The sequence below is a fragment of the Nannospalax galili genome, unplaced genomic scaffold (genome assembly GCF_000622305.1).
Source record: "Nannospalax galili isolate Female #2095 unplaced genomic scaffold, S.galili_v1.0 scaffold15, whole genome shotgun sequence".
NCBI lineage: Eukaryota > Metazoa > Chordata > Mammalia > Rodentia > Spalacidae > Nannospalax > Nannospalax galili.
The window spans coordinates 5,399,847-5,419,505 of record NW_008337322.1 but is presented as its reverse complement, the minus strand read 5'-3'; the positions used below and the strand labels follow the sequence as shown (position 1 = coordinate 5,419,505).

The 19,659-nt window shown below is 40.3% G+C and overlaps 1 protein-coding gene across 4 annotated transcripts in view; it reads left to right on the top strand.

Annotated features, from left to right (window-relative positions):
* Positions 1 to 19,659, top strand: part of Kiaa1328 (KIAA1328 ortholog) — a 335,550-nt gene that overhangs the window by 22,316 nt on the left and 293,575 nt on the right. For 3 of the 4 annotated variants that reach the window (XM_008832505.3, XM_008832506.3, XM_029563283.1), the window contains exon 5: positions 18,503 to 18,618. The exons of the other annotated variant lie outside the window; for it this stretch is intronic. In XM_008832505.3, coding sequence (XP_008830727.1) covers positions 18,503 to 18,618 — 116 coding nt within the window. The remainder of the gene's footprint in view (positions 1 to 18,502; positions 18,619 to 19,659) is intronic. 4 annotated transcript variants of the gene reach the window in all.

Here is a 19,659-nt window from a genome sequence, read left to right as displayed (position 1 = left end):
AGCTTCTCTGCCGACAGCTGAGAGATGCACTAATCTACGGGTATAGCAATAAGCCATTAGGAGTCAGTTTAATGCTGTGTCTGTTTAGTAGAATAAGAGTAGTAGGGTTTCCCCTGGGGCCTGGGACCTGTCTGTCCTCATGTTCTTAGACCTGTTATTAGTGTCAGGTATGAGCTGCATCTTGGGAAGCTGACCTTAAATCCAACCAGAAAGTGGTTGATAACTCTGATAACATTCATACCACTATTTCAGTAGTGGGTATATCCAGGCCACTTCTTGTAGCTCGCTGGATTCATAGCTGGGCAAGATTGATGATTATTTTTAACTTCCAGTAGCCTAGCACCTTCCAGCCTCTGAATACTGGCCAGTGGAGATGAGGCGCTCAAGTCAGCACCAGCTTAATTTCTCCTTGTTTGTTCTACAGCTCATGTGTGTAGTATCTTCAGCAATAGGGTCTTACCATTCAGTAAGGGGCAATGGCTAATATTGTTTGAGGATCTGTGGGAACCCCTGGTCAATATCTTTGAAAGAAGGAGTCCATTCCTGGCATTGGGCTTTTTCTTTGATAGCCTATGGTCCCAGTAGGGGTGACATGTTATAGGTAACCCTTTTTAATGTCTTTTTATTTTGTATATGTATATACTTTAAGAAGCTTCTATAGGGTTTGACTTCCATATGACTTCTAAAGCCCTGCAGTGTTAGTTATCCCTCCCCATACACCCTCCTCTGCCCTGTTCTCCCATTCCATGCCTCCTTTAGCCCTTCTACTCCATGATTCTGCTTTCCTCCTTCATGCACTGCATTCTATCTCTCCACCATCATTCAAGTGGAGAGGAACCCACAGAATGGGAAAAAAAAAATATCTCTATCAGCTATACATTTGACAGGGGTTAGTATCTAGATTATGCAAAGAGTTCATACAACTAAACCTAAAAAACAAACAAACAAAAACCAAACAACCCAATTAAAAATTGGGCAATCGAACTGAACAGAGAATTCTCAGAAGAAGAAACACAAATGACTGAGAAATATTTTTAAATGTTCACTGTCTTTAGTCACCAGAGAAATGCAAATCAAAACCACTTTGAGATTTCACTTTACTCAGTCAGAGTGGTGAAGATCCAAAAGACAGACAATGACAAGTGCTGGTGAGGGTGTGGGGACTCCTAACCCACTGCTGGTGCAGGGCAAGCTGATGCAGCCACTATGAAAATCAGTGTGGAGACTCTGCAAAGGCCAGAAATAGATCTCCCACATGATGCCACTCTTGGGCATGTATGTGAAGAACTCTGTACCCTACTTCAGAGAAACCTGCTCATCCATATTCACTGCTGCTCTTTTAACAATAGCCAGGGGTTGGAAGCAAGCTTGATGTTTATCAACTGATGAATGGATAATGAAAATGTGGTACCTTTACATGGTGGAATATTATTTAGCTGTTAAGAAAAATGAAGTTCACAGGTGAATGGATGGAAGTGGAAACAATCAGAGTGAGAAAACTCAGAAAGACAAATGTTGCGTGTTCTCTCATAGCTGGATGCTAGCTCCAAATTCTTAGATAACAGTGTTTCAACTGGAAAATCCGAAGATCAGAAACCAGAAAACAGCAGTGGGAGGGAGGCTTCCTGAGAGGGAGAAGCAGAATGCACTGTGCATTTCATTTTAAAGAGACTTTAAATGCTTTCTTTAGTGGCTGTAAGATTATTCAGATTGTCTGTTTTAGCTTGGTGGAATGTTTGGAGTTTGGAGTTTTTGAAAATTGTTTCGGTGTTTCTAAGTTGTCCACTTTATAAGCATAAAGTTAATAGTGCTCTCTTCCTGTCCTGATCCATCCACGGGGTCTGTAACCCTCTACTTCTGATGGCAGCCATTTGAACCTTCTCTTGTCTTTGCTAGGCTTATCAATTCTACTGACTCTTCAAAGAACCAGCTTTTTTTTCATTGGCCTTTCCCCCAGTTTTCTGTTCTCTAGTTCCCTGGTTTTGCTTTCTCGACTCTGCTGTTTCCGTTTTTCTCTGGCTCTGGCTCAGTTTGCTCTCCTTTTCTATCTCAGGTTGGGGCCCGAGCATGTAGTGCCGCAAACTTTCTCCTCAACCTGTTCTCATTTTGCCTACATCCTTCATTTTCATTCAGGTCTGTGTCGTTTTTATACTTTCTTTTGGTACTATTTGCCTGGATTTTTTTGAACTGTGTTATAAAATATCCAGGTCTTTGATGGTTTTCCTGTTGTTTTCTGTTATATACTCCTGGTTTGCTTCTGTAACGTTCAAATAACAGTTAAAAATGCTTTTGTGAGGTTTGTTTTATAGCTTAGGATATAGGGTCTCTCTGTAGCCCCAGCTGGCCTGGAACTCACTATGTAGACCAGCCTGGTCTCAATCTCAGAGATCTGCCTGCCTCTGCCTCCCAAGTGCTGGGATTAAAGGTGTGCGCCACCATGCCTGGCCTGGATGTGGTTGGATTTTTAAAAATATTTATTATTTTTATTTTGTGTAGGAATCTGTTTCTTGCATGTGTAAGTGCATCCATGTTGTACAGTGTCCACAGAGGGCAGAAGAGGGTGTTGGATCCCCTGGAACTGGAATTAACAGACAGTTGTTAGTCACCATGTGGGTGCTGGGAATCTAACCTGGGTCATCTACAAGAGCAGCCAGTGCTCTTAACCACTGAGCCATCTCCCCAGTCCCTCTTTCTGATTTTTTAAAAAATATATATTTTATTACTTCTACTTTGTGTGTATGAGAGTATTGCCTGCATGTATGTAAGTGCACCTGTGTCGTGCAATGCCCAGGGAGAACAGAAGAGGATGTCAGATCCCCTGGAACTGGAGTTAAAGACAGTTATTAGCCATCATGTGGGAATCTAACCTGGGTCCTCTGCAAGAGCAGCCAGTGCTCTTAACCACCGAGCTATCTCTCCAGCCCATGGATGTGGTTGTTTTGGTGAATGTCCAAAGGTACTTTTTAAATGCCTGTAATTATAACTCTCACTTCCAATGAGAACTTCTTTTTCTTTGTTTTGTTTTATTGGCATCTTTGTGTAATTATCTTTCATATAACGAATCTTTCATCTCTATTGCTGCTCCCTGTACTGCATAGAAACCTTCCTGAGCCTGCTAGAACCCCATCTGCCCATTCCAGTTCACCTGTTCCTCTCCCGTGGATGTCTCCTTCTCCTATAATGTACCAGCACATCAGTCCAGGCTTCCCTGTGCCTGAATGTTTTCTTCACTACCCCCAGGTTCCTTTCCTGTTGGCTTGTTCTCTCTATCTGAATGCTCTGTCTCCTCTCCTTAGACCTCGCCTTTGCAGGTCAGGCCATCCCTTGGTAATTGTAGTCTCCTCACCCACCACAGGCTCTGTCATTCCATACCTTCTTGAGGATTACTCTGCTCTTTCTGCCTGGGGTCTGACATTACACACAGAGCTGCCCACTGAGTGTTTGTCCTCCTTGGCTTCTTATGGTCTGATACCATGTTTTCAGGTGAATTTGGGGTAGATACTTTCTTCCCTCTTTCTTGGCTATACTACATTAGCACCCACATCCAACTCCTGCCTAGATGATCTCCAACTGTGGACTCTGAGCCTCCATGCTAGATCACCACTGCCAGTGAAGACATGCATTGCACCTCAGCCTACTTGGGCTCTGGCACAGCGTGCATGGCTGGCCGTGTCTCCCCATGGATGCTCTTCTTTCTGGCTTAGTTTCCAACACCTCCTTCCAGACCTCCATGTGTGGACATTCTTCTTCACCTGCCAGGGCCCCAATGAACAACTCCATGCAGATGCCATCTTTATCTCAATCCGATTCTGACTCTGCCCCAAGTCCTGCTCACTGTTCAAGAAGGAAATGCAAAGCGAAGAGTGAAGAGACGGGAAATGAAAGCTCACTTTTCATGTTTAAGAGAAGAAAATCGTTTTCTTTGTGAAAATGGCATTTAAATGTTCTTATTTGTGAGCAAACACACTTTAATATTTATAAACTTTGTTTTCTAAATTATGTCATATAAAATAAGACAAAATTTGCTGCTTTTTTGCCTGTCTTGTCTGGCATATTGGTTTTTTAAAATCAATAGACTCAATTTAGAGTAAATAGAGAATAATGATGAAGTATTAATAGAAAATGGTGAGATGGAATCTTTAAAAGTTATCTTAATTCAGACCTTTTTCAGAAAAAAATAGCTATGAAGAATTATGTTCATAAATTGTGTAGGGTCAAACCAAATGCAGAAAGTGTCAGGAACTTCAGAAAACATACATATTTCTGTGACATATTGAACACTGTAACTCTGCTCTGATGACATCGTTTCAAGAGAGAAGTTGCCACGATTGCTTTGCACCCAGCCCTGGCCATTGACCGCATATTAACAGGATGAATGTTCAGTAGCTCTCAGCACAGCATATGGCACAAACGGGGTTTTTTCAGTCATAGAGTGACGTGCAATCTAAAGGCAGTTGCCAATGGTAACTTTTAAAGATGGTGCTTTTCAGTTTTAGAGTAGCCTCAGAAGAGCTAGACTTCTTCCCGACCACCCCACCCTGTGAGACGTTGCCTTTTTGGAAACAGGATCTTGACTTCAGTAATGTTATGTGGGTACTTGTATATGTCAACTCCAAGTGACTTACCAGTACCTTGGATGAATTTAGTGGGGGGGTCTATGTGAGTCTCCTGTTATTAACTTTTCTGATGCTATCTAACAAGGACTCTGAAAGGTGCCTAAAGACTTATTAATGGCTCTAAATGAAAGTGATTATGAATAAAAGATGTAAATAAAATTTAGCATTAGCCTAATAGGCTAGAAAAATGAATTCTTCAGAGTTAAAAATAATGGTGCCAATAACAGGGCATCAGGTGCCTAGTTGAGTAAAGCAAATGGAGAACCATGTCTGAATGGCTAGAAACCCCGTGTTCCTAATATGTTCAAATATAGCACACATACAGGGTTTCAGCTCTCATGAAAATCCACTGGCTTTATTTTAGGTGAAGTTTCAAATTTGTGTTAGAGAAAGGGGTCGTGATTAGGCACATCGATAAATAAAATAAACCCCTTTTTAGACTCTGTCACCTGAATGTGAGTGAGCAGAGTTATGCTAGCAAGCAAGAAAATAAACCAGATTAAAAAAATTCTGCCAAGAGTTAATAATAATCTGTGTATGTTTAGGGAACTTTTCCTCTTGTGTTAACTGGACTAATAAAATAATAGTATAGATAGGTGAATCGAAATGTACAGGCTGATGGAGACTAGATACCACAAAGATAAATTACGGTAATGGGAATTATTTAGCATGTGGAAAAGTACTAAGGGATGAGTTGATATATGGGTTTCAAGTAAATGAAGGGGTTTCCCTAAGGTGTCTAGCATTGATTTACATTTGCAGAAGGATAAGTAGGATATTGATTGATCTTTTTCTAAAAGGTATCAGGATGGAGAGAATTCTTTCTTTGAAGCTGCTGCATTAAGTGACTTCAGAAAGTCTTTGACAGTAAAACTAATGAACTGTTTGCATAGATGGGCAAAGCAGTGTTTCTCATATTTCTCATATGGGGATCTGAGAAATGAATGACTTTGGGAAACATTGTAGTTGGTGCTGAAAGTGGTGTCAATTCTCTCTGATACATATTGTTGCTTTTACTGAGGCTTTTAAGGTGTGAGGGCTGCTGTGGACCTAATACAGATTGTACTATAGACTTGCTTGTCAAAGGAAAATAGGTTTTAACATCATAGAATAATTATGGCCACAGGCGCATTGCTGATAGAAAGGATCTCTGTACTAAAGGAACCCGATTCTCCCCTCTATCTCTTGCCCTGGGCCCCCATTGTCAGCTCATTCGTCATCCCCTAGGGACTGCTTGTACTGTAACTCTTTGAGGACAAGTTCTTCAGGCCCAGATAATCTGATTTTTCCATTTTGCCATTTCTACTTGGCATTTCTGAGCTGAAAATAGTAAGTGTGGCGGCAGAGCCTCAAAGTGAGTTAGATGTTACTTTATGTTCTCTTCTTAAAATCATGACTTGTGCCGGGCATGGTGGAGCACGCCTTTAATCCCAGCACTCGGGAGGCAGAGGCAGGCAGATCTCTGTGAGTTCAAGGCCAGCCTGGTCTACAGAGTGAGTTCCAGGACAGCTGGGGCTACAGGGAGATCTATCTCAAAAAGACCTCCCCCAAAAGAAATTATGACTTGTGATCATAGTTAAATGTACACTGTAGTATAGTAGGAATGTTAGCCTTTGATTTTTCAGTAACTCAAGGGGTTCTTGTTTGTTTTTACTCCTTAGAAGCTTTAATGAAGTATTTTAGGATTAGAAGCACAGTATGCAATAATTTTTATCATGAATTATGTAGAAAATTCTAAAAGATGAACCTTTAACTCATTTTAGGTGGAAAACCATTGAACTTTCATGGACTTTAACATTGGAAGACAATGTCAGAATTCATTCAGATGGTCTAGTCTCAGAGCTCTAATTCAAAGAGTCTTTGACTAACTCATGTGCACTCAACAGTCTTTCTTCTGGTCTGACCAGACTTTGTCTCCTAGAAGTTAGTTTTTCTATCCCAGTCATTTTTTCCCTTTTGCATGGTGTTTGTGCAGAGCCATCTGAAGGTGGATAATCTCCTCTGACTTTGATGGATTTATTCAGACTCAGGCTTGAGACCTATTTTGATTAAGAAAAAGTTGAAAGGCCCATGTGATACATACATACATTGTCCAGCTCTCTAGCCCTTTCTCAGTTTTAATTGTAATGTATTTTTACCCGTGTGCTTATGGATTCTGATTTTTCTCCTTCATAATTCATTTATATGCCTGTTACCCAAAACTAACATTTCATAGACCTGAAATACACATATGAAAGGAAAAGTCATTGAGCCAAACCAGGGAAGGGTTAAAGTACAGAGATCCTCAGACATCCTGGCAAGAAGAGTCTTTGTGTTGGTTGCCTTCTCAGAGTTGGAGCTATGACTTGAATTTCTTGACTTATGACATTTGAGAATTCAGTATTCTCATAGTACCTTAGGAGTTAAAGAATTTTTTTTACTGTATTAACTTTCATAATAGTTGATTGAAAAACAATTACTGAACATTTGCTATGTATGTTCTTTTTAAAGATTTACTTTATTTTTTAAGAATGTATATTTGCATGTATGTGTCTGCATGTATGGGAGGGTATGTGTGCTTACATGCAGGTGACTGTGGAGGCCATAGGCATTAGATCTCCCAGAGCTGTAGTTACAGGTGATGAACTGCCAGACATGGGTGCTGGGAACCTGTTTCTCCAAATCCCCCCCCCCCCGAGCCCCCACATGCCCTCTGAGGTCCCAGGGCTAACAAAACCGGCAGAATACTTCCTATATGGGTTTTTCATAGTTTATGACATCTGGGAAAGGGTTACTTACAAAGGCATGAATTCCCATAGCCTTTTTCTTCCCCATATTTGAACCGCACCAGTGCCATCAGCTTCCGCCAGTGGTTTGGGGCTCCATTTCCAAAATGGCAGTGGCTCCTCCCCTTTTTCCCAGTTCACTCAACGTGTCTCAGCTCAGTCTCTAGAGTGCCTCCTCTGAGTCTTTGGAGGTGCAGTTCTAGCTTCTCTGAGGACATCTACCCAACAGACCCAAACTCTGATCCTCTGCAAAAGCAATAAATGCTCTTGACTGCCAAACCAGCTCTCCAGCTCCATTTGTTCTTTTTCAAAGCCTTTGTCAGAGACATAATTTTTGTTATCTTATACTCAAATTTTTTTGATAGTTCTTAAAGTATTTGGATAATTTAAGATATAACAAAGATGTTTAGATATTCTTAAGTGATATTTTATGTTGGCTTTTGCAAAGGTCAAAATGCTAAATCATTACTTAGTATATTTTTTTTTTCCAGTTTAAATTCGCTTGAAATTATACTAGTATTAAAAATATCTGATTTAAAAGATAAAACTGCAGATTGAGGGGTGCCTTTTTTTGAGACAGGGTCTCCCTGTAGCCCCAGCTGGCCAGGAACTCACTATGGAGACCAGGCTGGACTCCATCTCACAGAGATCCATTGCCTCTGCCTCCTGAGTGCTGGGATGAAAGGTGTGCACTTCCATACCCAGTTTAAAATTGCAAATTAAGTAAAAAGGTTGGAAATGGTTCCCTCCCCTCCCCTTCCCTGTGTGTGCATTGCTTGTGTTGGGTGGCACACTTCCTTTACACAGCTTTCTCAACATTTTGTATTAAAGGAGTAAAACAAATAAAACCAGGAATTTATGATTGGAACAATCATATTAGTGAAGTTGTGGCCCTTAGTTGTAGTTTACCACTGTTACGCCCCTAATGCCATTTTTCTCTGTAGTGTTCTGATTCGGGGCTCGTGACGTCATCAGTTGTCAGGTCTTCTTTTCCAGTCTGTGATCCTGTTTCAGTCCTTCTCAGCCTTGTCACAGGTAGAATATCAGGGTACCACCTGACATTTATGTGTCTCTTCACTGGCAGTGTTAGCCCTGATTATGTGGTGAAGGTGGTAGACATATTGCTCAAAGTCTCTTCATTGTGAAGTTGTTCTTTCCCTTTTGTAAATAAATATTACAATTTCGTAGGATAATCTAATATTCTTTCATGTTATATTAAATTTGTTCTGGCTTTGGAAATTAAAAGGAAGTGTTAGATAAGTACAAGAACAAATATATAAAAAAGTAAACATATATAAATAATTACATAAATAAAGCTAATGACTTAAAGGATACTGTGTTTTTGCCTTACAATAATAAAAATGTGGAACAAGCTGAAAACACAGGGCATTTCTTGAAACAAAGCTGAGATTGTAGAGTAACCAACTAATAATCCAGATCTAAGGAGACCTGTGCTATCAGAGGACAGTAGTGAGCGCTAGCAAACCCCATGTGGACCCCCTGAAAATAGCCAAAGTAGGTAAGAGAATCATGAAGACCAAATATAGGCAAGGGGGAGCGGCCTTCCGGGGACAGTGAACAAGGGGAGGCTTGAACCCTCCCAAAAGATTTTTGTCCATGGACCCATTTGACAAGAAAACTGATAAAGCAAAGCTGTAAGCATTTCCTGTGGTGCAAGTATTGGGGGAGGGCCTGACAGCAGTTGCCATGGAAGTGACAGGAACTGTTTTGTATATGATTCTCCACCTTCCCTTTGTAAAACAAAGCAAAACAATTTTCAGGAGGAGGGGACAGAATCCTAAGAACTACTTGAAGTAGTCGGGGAGAGGCCTAAAACCTGGTTGGAGGGGAGAGCTGCATGCTGGTCTCAGAGTTCTAGAAGAGATAAGAACCATTCAAAGACCCAGGCTTGTAGATGGATTAGCACAGGCATAATTACAGTAAAACAACCAAAAGTACGGCCACAGTCAGACCAGCAGTGTTAGTAGAAGTTGAAGCCATTGGGCAGACCTTCTGGCTGAGCAAGCATAAACCCGAGTGTGGAGCAGACCTTGAGAAGCAGCATCTGGCCCGGCTGAAGGAAGGTTTACCGAAGAATGCGTGGCCGTGTACCTCAAGTAGTCTAGCTCCTGATTAAATGAATACAATCTCTACTCAAACCCACGCTGAAAGGAAGGCCCACCTATTTCTAAGCATTGAGATTATGTTCCTCTTGTTTACTGTCCTACCCAAGAAACTCAGACCTCAGTAAACTGTGAGTCACTGGAGAAGGCAGAAGCACGTGAGAGACACAGTAACAGAAGTGGTAAGGTCCCTGAGCCACCTGATCAGGACTTGAGAGAAATTGATCAGTACATTTAAAATCTGTATTGTCTCTGGTGGCCCAATATTTATAACAAAACGCATCAGCTTAAAATGCTGGTAAGTTTTTTGGAAGCTTTGCTGTTGGAGGGCATGTTGAGGGCTCATCCTTAAATCTCTAACTCGTCTTTTCTGTCTATATTGAGGCATAAACTTTAATTTTTCTGAAGCCTTAGCAAAAGTTTCAAGCTTAAGAATTTAGAAATAAAGATAGATACATGAATTTCTACATAATTACTATAGAAATTAAGATAATGATTGCAAAAGTAAATTGAATACAGAAAAATCAGACATAGCTACACCTGACAAATGCCACATGGGGCGGGGAGGCTGGCTCAGCGGGTGACGCGCTTGCTGTGGAAGCAGGAGGACCTGTGTGGGAGTGCCCGGAACCTACCCACGTAAAGTCAGGCACAGAAGTGTGGGTCTGTAACACTGGTACTGCCCCACCAGATGAGAGGAGGTGAAGAATTCCGGGAGCTCGTAAGCTAGCTAGCCTCCTGTAAACTGGGGAGAGGCAAACCACAGAGACTCTGTCTCAAACAAGGCTGTCCTCTGACCTCCACATGTTCGTGAAACACATGCCGTGGCATGTGCAGGTGTGTACACACAGACACACTGCTACATACCATTTCTCCAGGAACAAAACATAGGCGATAGTGACATGGCATGTGACTATTAAAGCCCATCAAATCTTTCATCACTTAAATGCATGTTTAAATTCCACAGGAATGTTCTGGTGTAAGTTAAAATTTACTTGTTAACCTCTTCACCTCAGGTAGTACTCATTTTGTGAATTGTCCATAATCTTTTTATATGTATTTTTTGAGATGGGGTCTCTAATAGCCCAGACTAACCTCAGACTCACCTTGTGTTCAAGGCCAGCCATGAACTGCTTACAGATTCTCTTGCGTCCACCTTCCAAGTGCTGAGAATACAGGCGTGAGCCACCACACCTGCCTCTCATTAGCCTCCATTGTGGTACCAAACTCTGACAAAGATAACCTGGGGAAAGCTGTAGTCTAATCTGTCTAATAAACATAACAGAAGCTGGACAGGATAGTACCCGCCTGTAATCCCAGCACTTGGAGGCTGAGGCTAGAGGACTGCTATGAGTTCAAAGCTAGCTGGGGTTGCTAAGGAAGTCCCAGTCTAAAAAACACAAAAAAGAAAAAAATCTGAAAATGTCCTAAAAAATAATGAAGTAAATCCAGGGAAAGATAACAATATTTTAAGTTAGGTTTTTGTTGCTATTGTTAGTAAATTTGTTTTGTAATCTCAGATTTTTCTCGTTTCTTCTGTTTAAAACTATATCAAACAAGTCTATTGTACTGCATTTAATATGTAAATTATATTGCTGTACATAAAATAATGAAAAAATTCTTTAAAAAATAATTTGTCTCAATTATAGCTTTTAACATTTATACCTTTTTTAAAGGGGAAGAAAAAAGTTCTTTAATAGAAATATAGCATAATGTTTAAGTGTTCAGAATATTCTTTTCACATTGACATGAAACCTTAAAACCCATTAATAGTCAAATCTTGCTTTCTTCGTCCTTTTGTAGAACCTCTACTTTCTGTCTCAATCCATTTGCTTGTTTTGGACATCTCATGTAAACATAATCAATATAATATGTATGCCTTTAAAAAACATTTTAAACTTTGTGTAGTGGTGTCAGGGTTTATCCAGGTGGTAGAGAGTATGCACCATATTTTGTGTCTCATTTGTTTGTAGATAGACATTTGGTTTGCCAAACTTTGTAGTTGTCATCAAAAGCACTGCTGTGAACATACACATATTTTGTGTGGACATGCATTTTCACTCCTACTGAGCATCTTGCCTGGAGTAGAACCACTGAACCCTGTGATAACTCATGAACTTTGCAAATGTCAGCTTGCTTTCACTAGTAGCTGTGCAGCTTTACATTCCCGTCAGCAGCACACAAGGGCTCCAGTTTATCTACACCTTCAATGTTTATTATTCCCTGTCTTTTTTATAGACATCCTGCTGGTTTGTGACATCACATCTAATTCTGAGTTTGATTCTGCATTTACCTAATGGCTAAATAGGAACCTTTATATGCTTGTTAGTCATTGTGTATATTATTTGAAGAATTGCCTATTCACAGACTTAAGTGGGGTTGTCTTTTTATTCACATCATTAGAGTTTTTATGTATTCTATATAGAAGGTCCTCATTAGAAATAATAGTTGCCAATATTTTTCCTATATTGTCATTGTTTGTTCCTTTTGTTTTCTTTGGATGGCATCATTTAGAGCAGGGTTTCTTGAACTTTTTTCCACTCATGACCCTTTTCAATGAGAAATTTTAAATGACCCCAGTATATATGTATATAAAATAGTTATATAAATCAACATTTACTGATAATAAATCATAAGGAATTTTATTTCAAATCAATTATTTGGTATACATATAATTTTACCATTTATTTTAAATGAATATTAATAAAATGAATTTGCTTGTTTATTTTACTTAAAGGATTTAACCTTGGCTGAATATTTGATGTTGCAAGAAGTAGAGCATCTTCAGCAATTTTCACGTTTTCTTTAATGAGAATGCCACTATGCATAAGATGTAGTGCAAAATGTCAGAAATACGGCTAGAAGTATAATTCATTTACTGATTTTTAAAATTTTTTTTGATTATATTTATTTTTATTTTCTTTGTGTGAGTACTTTGTGTGCATGTATGTGAGTGTGCCCATATGTGCTGTGCCTGCAGAAGCCACATGGGCACGTCAGATCATTTGGAACTAGAGTTAACAGATGGTCGTTAGCCGCCATGTTGATGCTGGGAATCAAACCTGGATCCTCTGCAACAGCAGCCAGTGTTCTTAAGAACTGAACCATTTCTCCAGCCCCCATTTAGTGATTTTTAAAAGTGAAATTGAAGTCATCCGTTCAAACAGTAATCTTTAGAATCAAACATTCTGTGCTGGATAGCTTTAGTGTCAACTTGACACACCTGGGTTGAAGGAGCCTCAATTGGAAAATTGCCTTCATTGAACTGGCCTGTGGCCATGTCCATGGGGCACCTTCTCGATTGTTGAGTGATGTGGGAGGGCCCTGCCCACTGTGGGTGGTGCCACCCCTGGGCAGGTGGGCCTATGTTGCATAAGAAAGCAGGCTGAGTAGGGACCAGGGGAGCAAGCCAGTAAGCAGAGTTCCTCCATGGCCTATGCACTAGTTCCTGCCTCCAGGTTCCTGCCCTGAGTTCCTTCCTTGGGCTCCCGGATGAACTGTGACCTGGAAGATGTAAGCTGAATAAACTGTTTCCTCCCCAAGTTGGTATTGGTCAGAGTGTTTTGTCACAGCAATGGAGAAACAAACTAGGACACATTCTAACACAACACAACCCAAAGACATACTCATCTGATACATAGACACTGAGGAATGACAGTGTGAAAATACTAAAATTCTTTGTTTTCCAGAATTAAAACATTTATGTTTCTGTTAGAGCAGAAAGCTTTGCATGCTCATTGCAAACACAGTAATTAATGACAAGCGTCATCTCCATTCTTGAGTCGAGCTTCTTCAGGGCCCGCTCATCAGCATTGCCTAGCATGGCTGCATGCTCAGGGCAAGGTGTGTGTGCTCTGCTTAGACTACAGGGTGCAGCGTGGGCAAGCATGGCCCAGAGCCTCCGATCACTGCACATTGGATTTCGAGTTCATTTTTGATCACTGTGTATAGAAACTCTTTCCTCTTGCAGTATTTTCATGAACCCCGGCAGTCATGTGACCTCATGCTGTTGTGTGTCTGGTTTAAGAAGCTGTGATATAGGTTGTGAAAGGCTTGATTCTGAGGATGTTGAACTCTCAGTTCTTCTCCTGTTGATCATGCTTTGGTGTCTTGTCTTTCAGGAAGCCATTTTCTAATACAAGATGGCGAAGAGTCACCCCTGTGTTTTCTTTTAAGAGTTTATACGTGGAACACTTACATTTCAGTGTTTGATGAAGTTTGAATTAACTTTTCTGTGCAGTCTGAGATTTATAGGTTTATCTTCATTCTGATATAACACCATTTGATTAATGTATTATTATTATTTTTTTTTGTGGTCTTTTTGAGACAGGATCTCCCTGTAGCCCCAGCTGACCTGGAACTCACTGTGTAGACCAGGGTGGCCTTGAACTCACAGAGATCCGTCTGCCTCTGCCTCCTGAGTGCTGGAACTAAAGGTGTGCGCCACTGCCCGGTTATTAATGTAGTTTTTAGTAAGTTTTAAAATTGTAATTTTAAGTCCTCCACCTTATCCCTTTTTTCACAAATATCTTAAGAATTTTTAGTCTTGTTCATTTCTATCTATGTGGATTTTCAGATTGGTTTCTACAGAAAAGGCAGTTGAGATTTGTGGCGTTAAATCTGTCCCATCGTTTGGGGCTACTATCTTAATGATACTGTCTTTTCCTTTTTCCATTTTCATGTGTGTGTTGTATGCATATGCATGTTTTCCATTTGTGTGGGCAAATGTGTATGGGTGAATATGCACATGTGTGCTTGTGTGTGCATATGGAGGTCTGAGCTTGATGTTGGGAGTCATCCTCAATAGGTTTTCCACCTTATTCACTGAGGCAGGGTCTCTCATCGAACCCAGAGTTTGCTGATATGGCTAATCTCAACAGCCAACTTGCTCTGGGGATCCTGTCTCCACCTTCCAAGGCTAGAATTACAGGTAGGCCACTACACCCACCTGGTAGTTACTTAGGTTCCACAATCAGGTGATCATGCTTATGAGACAAGTACTTTAATCACCAGGTCATCTCTTCAGTCCAATAGTACTAAGTCTGACAGTAATATACATGACTTCATTTATTTCTTTTCAATATTGTTCAATTGTTGTATGTTAAGGCTTGCACTCCTTGTGTTGAATTTGTCCCTATTTGTTTTATTCTCCATGACTAAATGATAAATGGGATTATGTCCTTAATTATGGTTTGCAGTTATTCCCTGGTAGTATAAAAACGTAAATAAACATACAGTTGTGACTTTTTTTTCTGAGATGTTGTGACCTTTTATCATTACAATAGTTTTCAGTCTCTTAAACTTCTTCCATCCAAGTACTGTCCAGGCCCAACTTTGCTTAGTTTCGAAGATCGAAGAAGATCAGGTACATTCAGGGTAGTATGGTCATGGATAACATCTTAGTTTTCAGTATGAAATCATGATGTAGAGATGGGTTCATTTCTTCCATCAGAATCTGGATGCTTTTCTTTTTCTTTGCCTCAACACTGAACTGAAGTAGTGGATGGAGCCATCCTCGTCCTATTCCACCTTTCACCATGAAGGTGTGAGTTTTCCATAGATGACCTTTCCCAGGTTTTATTGAGTTTTTTTAAAAAAAATCACAGCTCTTAGATTTTTTTAAATGCTTTTATGAATCAATTATAGATAGTCACATGGTTTTTGTCTTGTACTATTGATATATGGGATATTGTATCAAGTAAGTCTAAGAGGTTGGGCCAGTTTTGTATTCCTGTGATGAATCCCAGTTGGTCATGATGTATAGTTCTTTTTTATATACTTAGATCCATTTACTAGTATTTCGTTGACGATTTCCATTCATAGAGGACATTTGTAATTCTTAGACTATGCACACAGATTTCTGTGTGTGGTTTCTAAAAGCACCTGCATTCCTTTAGGCAGCACATCTTAAGTAACTGCTGAATGTCAAGGTTTGTCAAGAGAAAGTTATGGTGATTATATTAGAATACTTTAAATAATAAAATCTCTTCTTTTCCACAATGCTGTTGTTCATTTGAAAGCAGTATGTCCCATTGTCTCTGTGACGTACACTGTGAAACTGTCCTTTCTTTCTCAAACTTTGTCCACTAAGCTCATACTCGTAATTCACAGTGTGACCAGCAGACCCAGCTCCTGAATGGGCAGTATTAAATAAGGAGATAAGCTTGCTTGATGACGATGCCTGTTCTGTGATTCTCCTAGAGTAGAGGTTTTGATGACTCCACTCCTTCACCATAGTGTGTTTCTTCTGCCTTCATCTGCCTATTTTTTCATGTCGGAGGACTCTGGGGAGATGTGAGCAAATGTCCACACACCCCAGGTAGGGATCACAGACCAAAGAAACGTTTGTACCAAAGTCCAGCTTGATGAACCAGTGAGTTTACTGGGCCTGCTTACAGGTGTCTGTGTGAGGGGTCACTTACAGTAGCATAGGCTACTTACTCAAAGGCAGCTCCATTGCTGAAAAGTCTATCCAAGCCTGGGTGCTGTGATCTCAGAGCACTGCACAGTGTGCTGGCAGAACACTGCGGGTCAGTCTTCTCAGCTGTCCTTACGGCTTATGTAAGGTGAGGAGGGAGAGGCCTTATGGCTTATATGAGGGAGGAGGGAGAGGCCTTAAGACTTATATGGGGGAGGAGGGAGAGGCCTTAAGGCTTATATGGGTGAGGAGGGAGAGGCCTTAAGGCTTATATGGGGGAGGAGGGAGAGGCCTTAAGGCTTATGTAAGGTGAGGAGGGAGAGACCTTATGGCTTATATGAGGGGAGGAGGGAGAGGCCTTAAGGCTTATATGAGGGGAGGAGGGAGAGATATGCAAGTCTTATAAATTTCAGGGACTTCCTGAGACTTGCGAGTTGGTTACTTTATCCTAGTGTTAGCCACTTTCCTTTTAGAACTTCCTAAGTCTTGGGCCAATAAGATGGCTCAAACTGGTAGAGACACTTGTTGCTAGACCTAATGACCCGAGTTTGACTCTGGAACTCAGGTGCTGGATGGAGAGAACTGTCTCCTAAGTTGTCTTCTGACCTCCACACACACATTGTGGCATGTGCATGTAGGTGCACATCCATGGGTAACAAACACACATACACACAATAATAAATAAGTGTTAAAAAAAAATAAAGAACTTCCCGAGTCTTAAGAAGCTTCCTTCTAGGATGTAATATTTTGGTGCAGAGGAAATTTCTACACAGGTATATTAGGCTCACATATATTCCTAGAAACATGAAACATAGTTACTTTACTGTTTGCAGTAATAGCAAGAGCATGAATGGGCAGAATACAACCATGGGACAAATACCCTTTTAAGGAGCAGCTGTTATTACCACCTCTTACCTGCCAATCCCTGTGTTAGCCAGGCCTAGTAGAATGAGTCTGAGAATTTCCTATTGACTAAACTATTCTAACCTGATTCTTTGCTTCTTTCTTTATTTTACCATTCATCATTACAGCTCTAGTAACTACTCGTTGTGACACCCCAGTGAAGCAGGGTCACATAACCCATTGGAAATAAACTCAGACTCAGACAAATTCCCTTTTGCTTCCATCATACAGTTGCAGGTGCCTGGGCTCCACACTTTTCATTCCACCTGCTTGTGTTTGTTCACCCTGGCCTACTAATTCACTGTAGACCCTGAATACACCACCTCACATTAGCCCAGATTGGCATTGTCACCTTCCTGTGTGCAGTTCTCTGTTCAGTCCCCACTTAGGGAGATTTCTTGTCCTCATGTCTTAGTCTAGCTCTTGTCACATTCTCTCATAGTTCAAAACAGTGAGTCTCATGTTCCCAGTGCTCATTGAACTGTTTTGATGCTCACATGAATTCCAAGTCAACCTGTTGAACATCCTTTCATTATCACTGGCCAGATAGTCTCAATCTTCAACTTCCCATATCTCTCATAAGCCCACTCAAAACCTAGATATTTAGATGAAGAGCCAGACCCTTGTTAAGCATGACCCAGTATGTTGCTTGTGTAAACCAAAGATGGAGTCAACCAAGGACAATTGAAGAAGTGTTAGACCCTCCATGAGTACCCAAAGCTGGAATTCTGTATGAAGCATTTCTTGATTCTAACACACAAAATAATTTAGTTTTTTCATACGCTGTGCTGGCATGCAAGGACCCCTGCTGATTTTCACTAACCCTTTGTACATGATGCACTGTGTTGACCCCATTAATTATTTAATCATGTAAAATGTAAGACTTCAAAAGAAATTCAGCCCTCCTGGCACAATTGTCAGCCTTACCACCGAACTCTAAGGGTATGGACTTACCACCCAACTCTAAGAGTATGGATTCTCTTTTCAAGTTAAGGAAAAGTACATTTTATGGATTTTTATAAAATCATCTGAGGAATTAAGTTAGTGATAACAATGCTGATTTCTTTCCAAACAGGCTCTTGGCTTCCTTGTCAAGGATTAGGAAACCAGGGCTTATACTGAATTGAATATTGTATAACTGTATTAATTCAAGTGTGAAACTAAAAATTTTATAGTTACTTTTGAAAGAGATGTATCTTTGCTGTGGAAATTGTTATTGAGTATGTTAAAGCTGTAATGAAATACTGCTTCTGAAAAATAAAAAAATCTGAAAAAAAAAAGAAACCAGCACTGGACATACCCTCCTGTCAGGGTTTTAATCCTTTTTTATTCTGCTAGTCAAGTAGTCTCCTTTATTTAGATGACAACATTGTTAACTCACTTACTCTGGGTGAAGTGGGGACATGATCATTTCATGTGACTTTGGAGTCTGACACTGCTTAGATGAAAATGTAGATCATGATTTCAGAGTTTTCTTGTACATCTCTTTAAAAACACTGGCCATAAAGGTTATTGTGAAGGTGAGGAAGACTGCTTTATAAGAGAGCAAATTAGAGAACAGAGAACTTTCCTGAAGAATTCACACCTTTGCAAGAAATGTGGATTTGGTAAGCTGCAGCTGTAGGCATGTATTTTTATTCTGATAGAATTTTCTTCATTTTTCTGTATTTCTTTCAGAGTAAGTGAAGAAAAGGAAGTGACAGAAGAGCGACTAAAAACAGAGCAGGAATCATCTGAGAAGAAGATCCGGCAACTGGAAGAACAGAATGAGCTGATCATCAGAGAAAGGGAAGATATCCTTTCTGAAAGTTTGACCTTTGCGTGAAGAGAATGTAAACTCCAGAGAAATGATTGTCCTGATTTATAACAGGCACTAAATCTGTGTGTGCTGCCATTTCCCGGCATCAGGAGACACTGAGCAGCGTGTGCTGTTCCTTCCTTTGTGCTCGGTAAGGCCGCCCAGCCCCTCAGCCACCGCCGTTCGGCTGTGAAGCACTGGTTTGCCAAATAAGAGGACAGCAAGAAATTCCGGCATTAAGACGTGGTGCTGGAACTTCACTGAGGTCTGTTCTGCCACAGGAATCAAGCCAGAACCCCTCCTCTTGGGATTCGTAGTAGATAAAGCTTAAAGAGTCCTAAGGAATCCTACCTGAAATTAAAATGGATTTAAAAAATCAAAACAACATCCTTCAGAATGTGTAGGTGTTGTGCTTGATAAATTTTTATATCATTCCATAAAACCACCAAACTTTTCATGAAGCAGAAAGCTGTGGCGTTTAGAGCTACGTGTGTGTGTGTGTGTGTTGTCTGAAATGGATGCTGGGACCCAAACTCCAATCCAAGAGCAAGTGCTCTTAACCTGCTGAACCATTTCTTCATACCCTGTAAAAAGCATTTTAACTTAAAAAGGTTTTGCTTTGAGGGACATGTGAGTTAAACATATCTCTGAAATTACTCTTGGCCAAATAGAATTACCTAATAGCATTGATAGAGGAGAACCAGAGTGTGTAACGTAGGGTGATAGACCTGTAAAACTGAATGCTTGAAAGGACTGTTCTCTTTACTGCCAGTATCATTAGTAATCAGTATCATTAGTAATTTGATGGCTACTAATTATTTCAAAGATTCTGCAAGTGATAGCCATGGTCTTAAATTGACCATAATCATGCTTAAAAATACTGGTCAAGAGGAAACATAAAGTCAATTTAAGACCATGGCTATCACTTGCAGAATCTTTGAAATAGGAGACTATAAACATAAAAAACGAGTTCTGAACGTCTGATTTTTAGATAATGGGAACACAGGATAGAAAATTAATATAATCAGAACTTTCA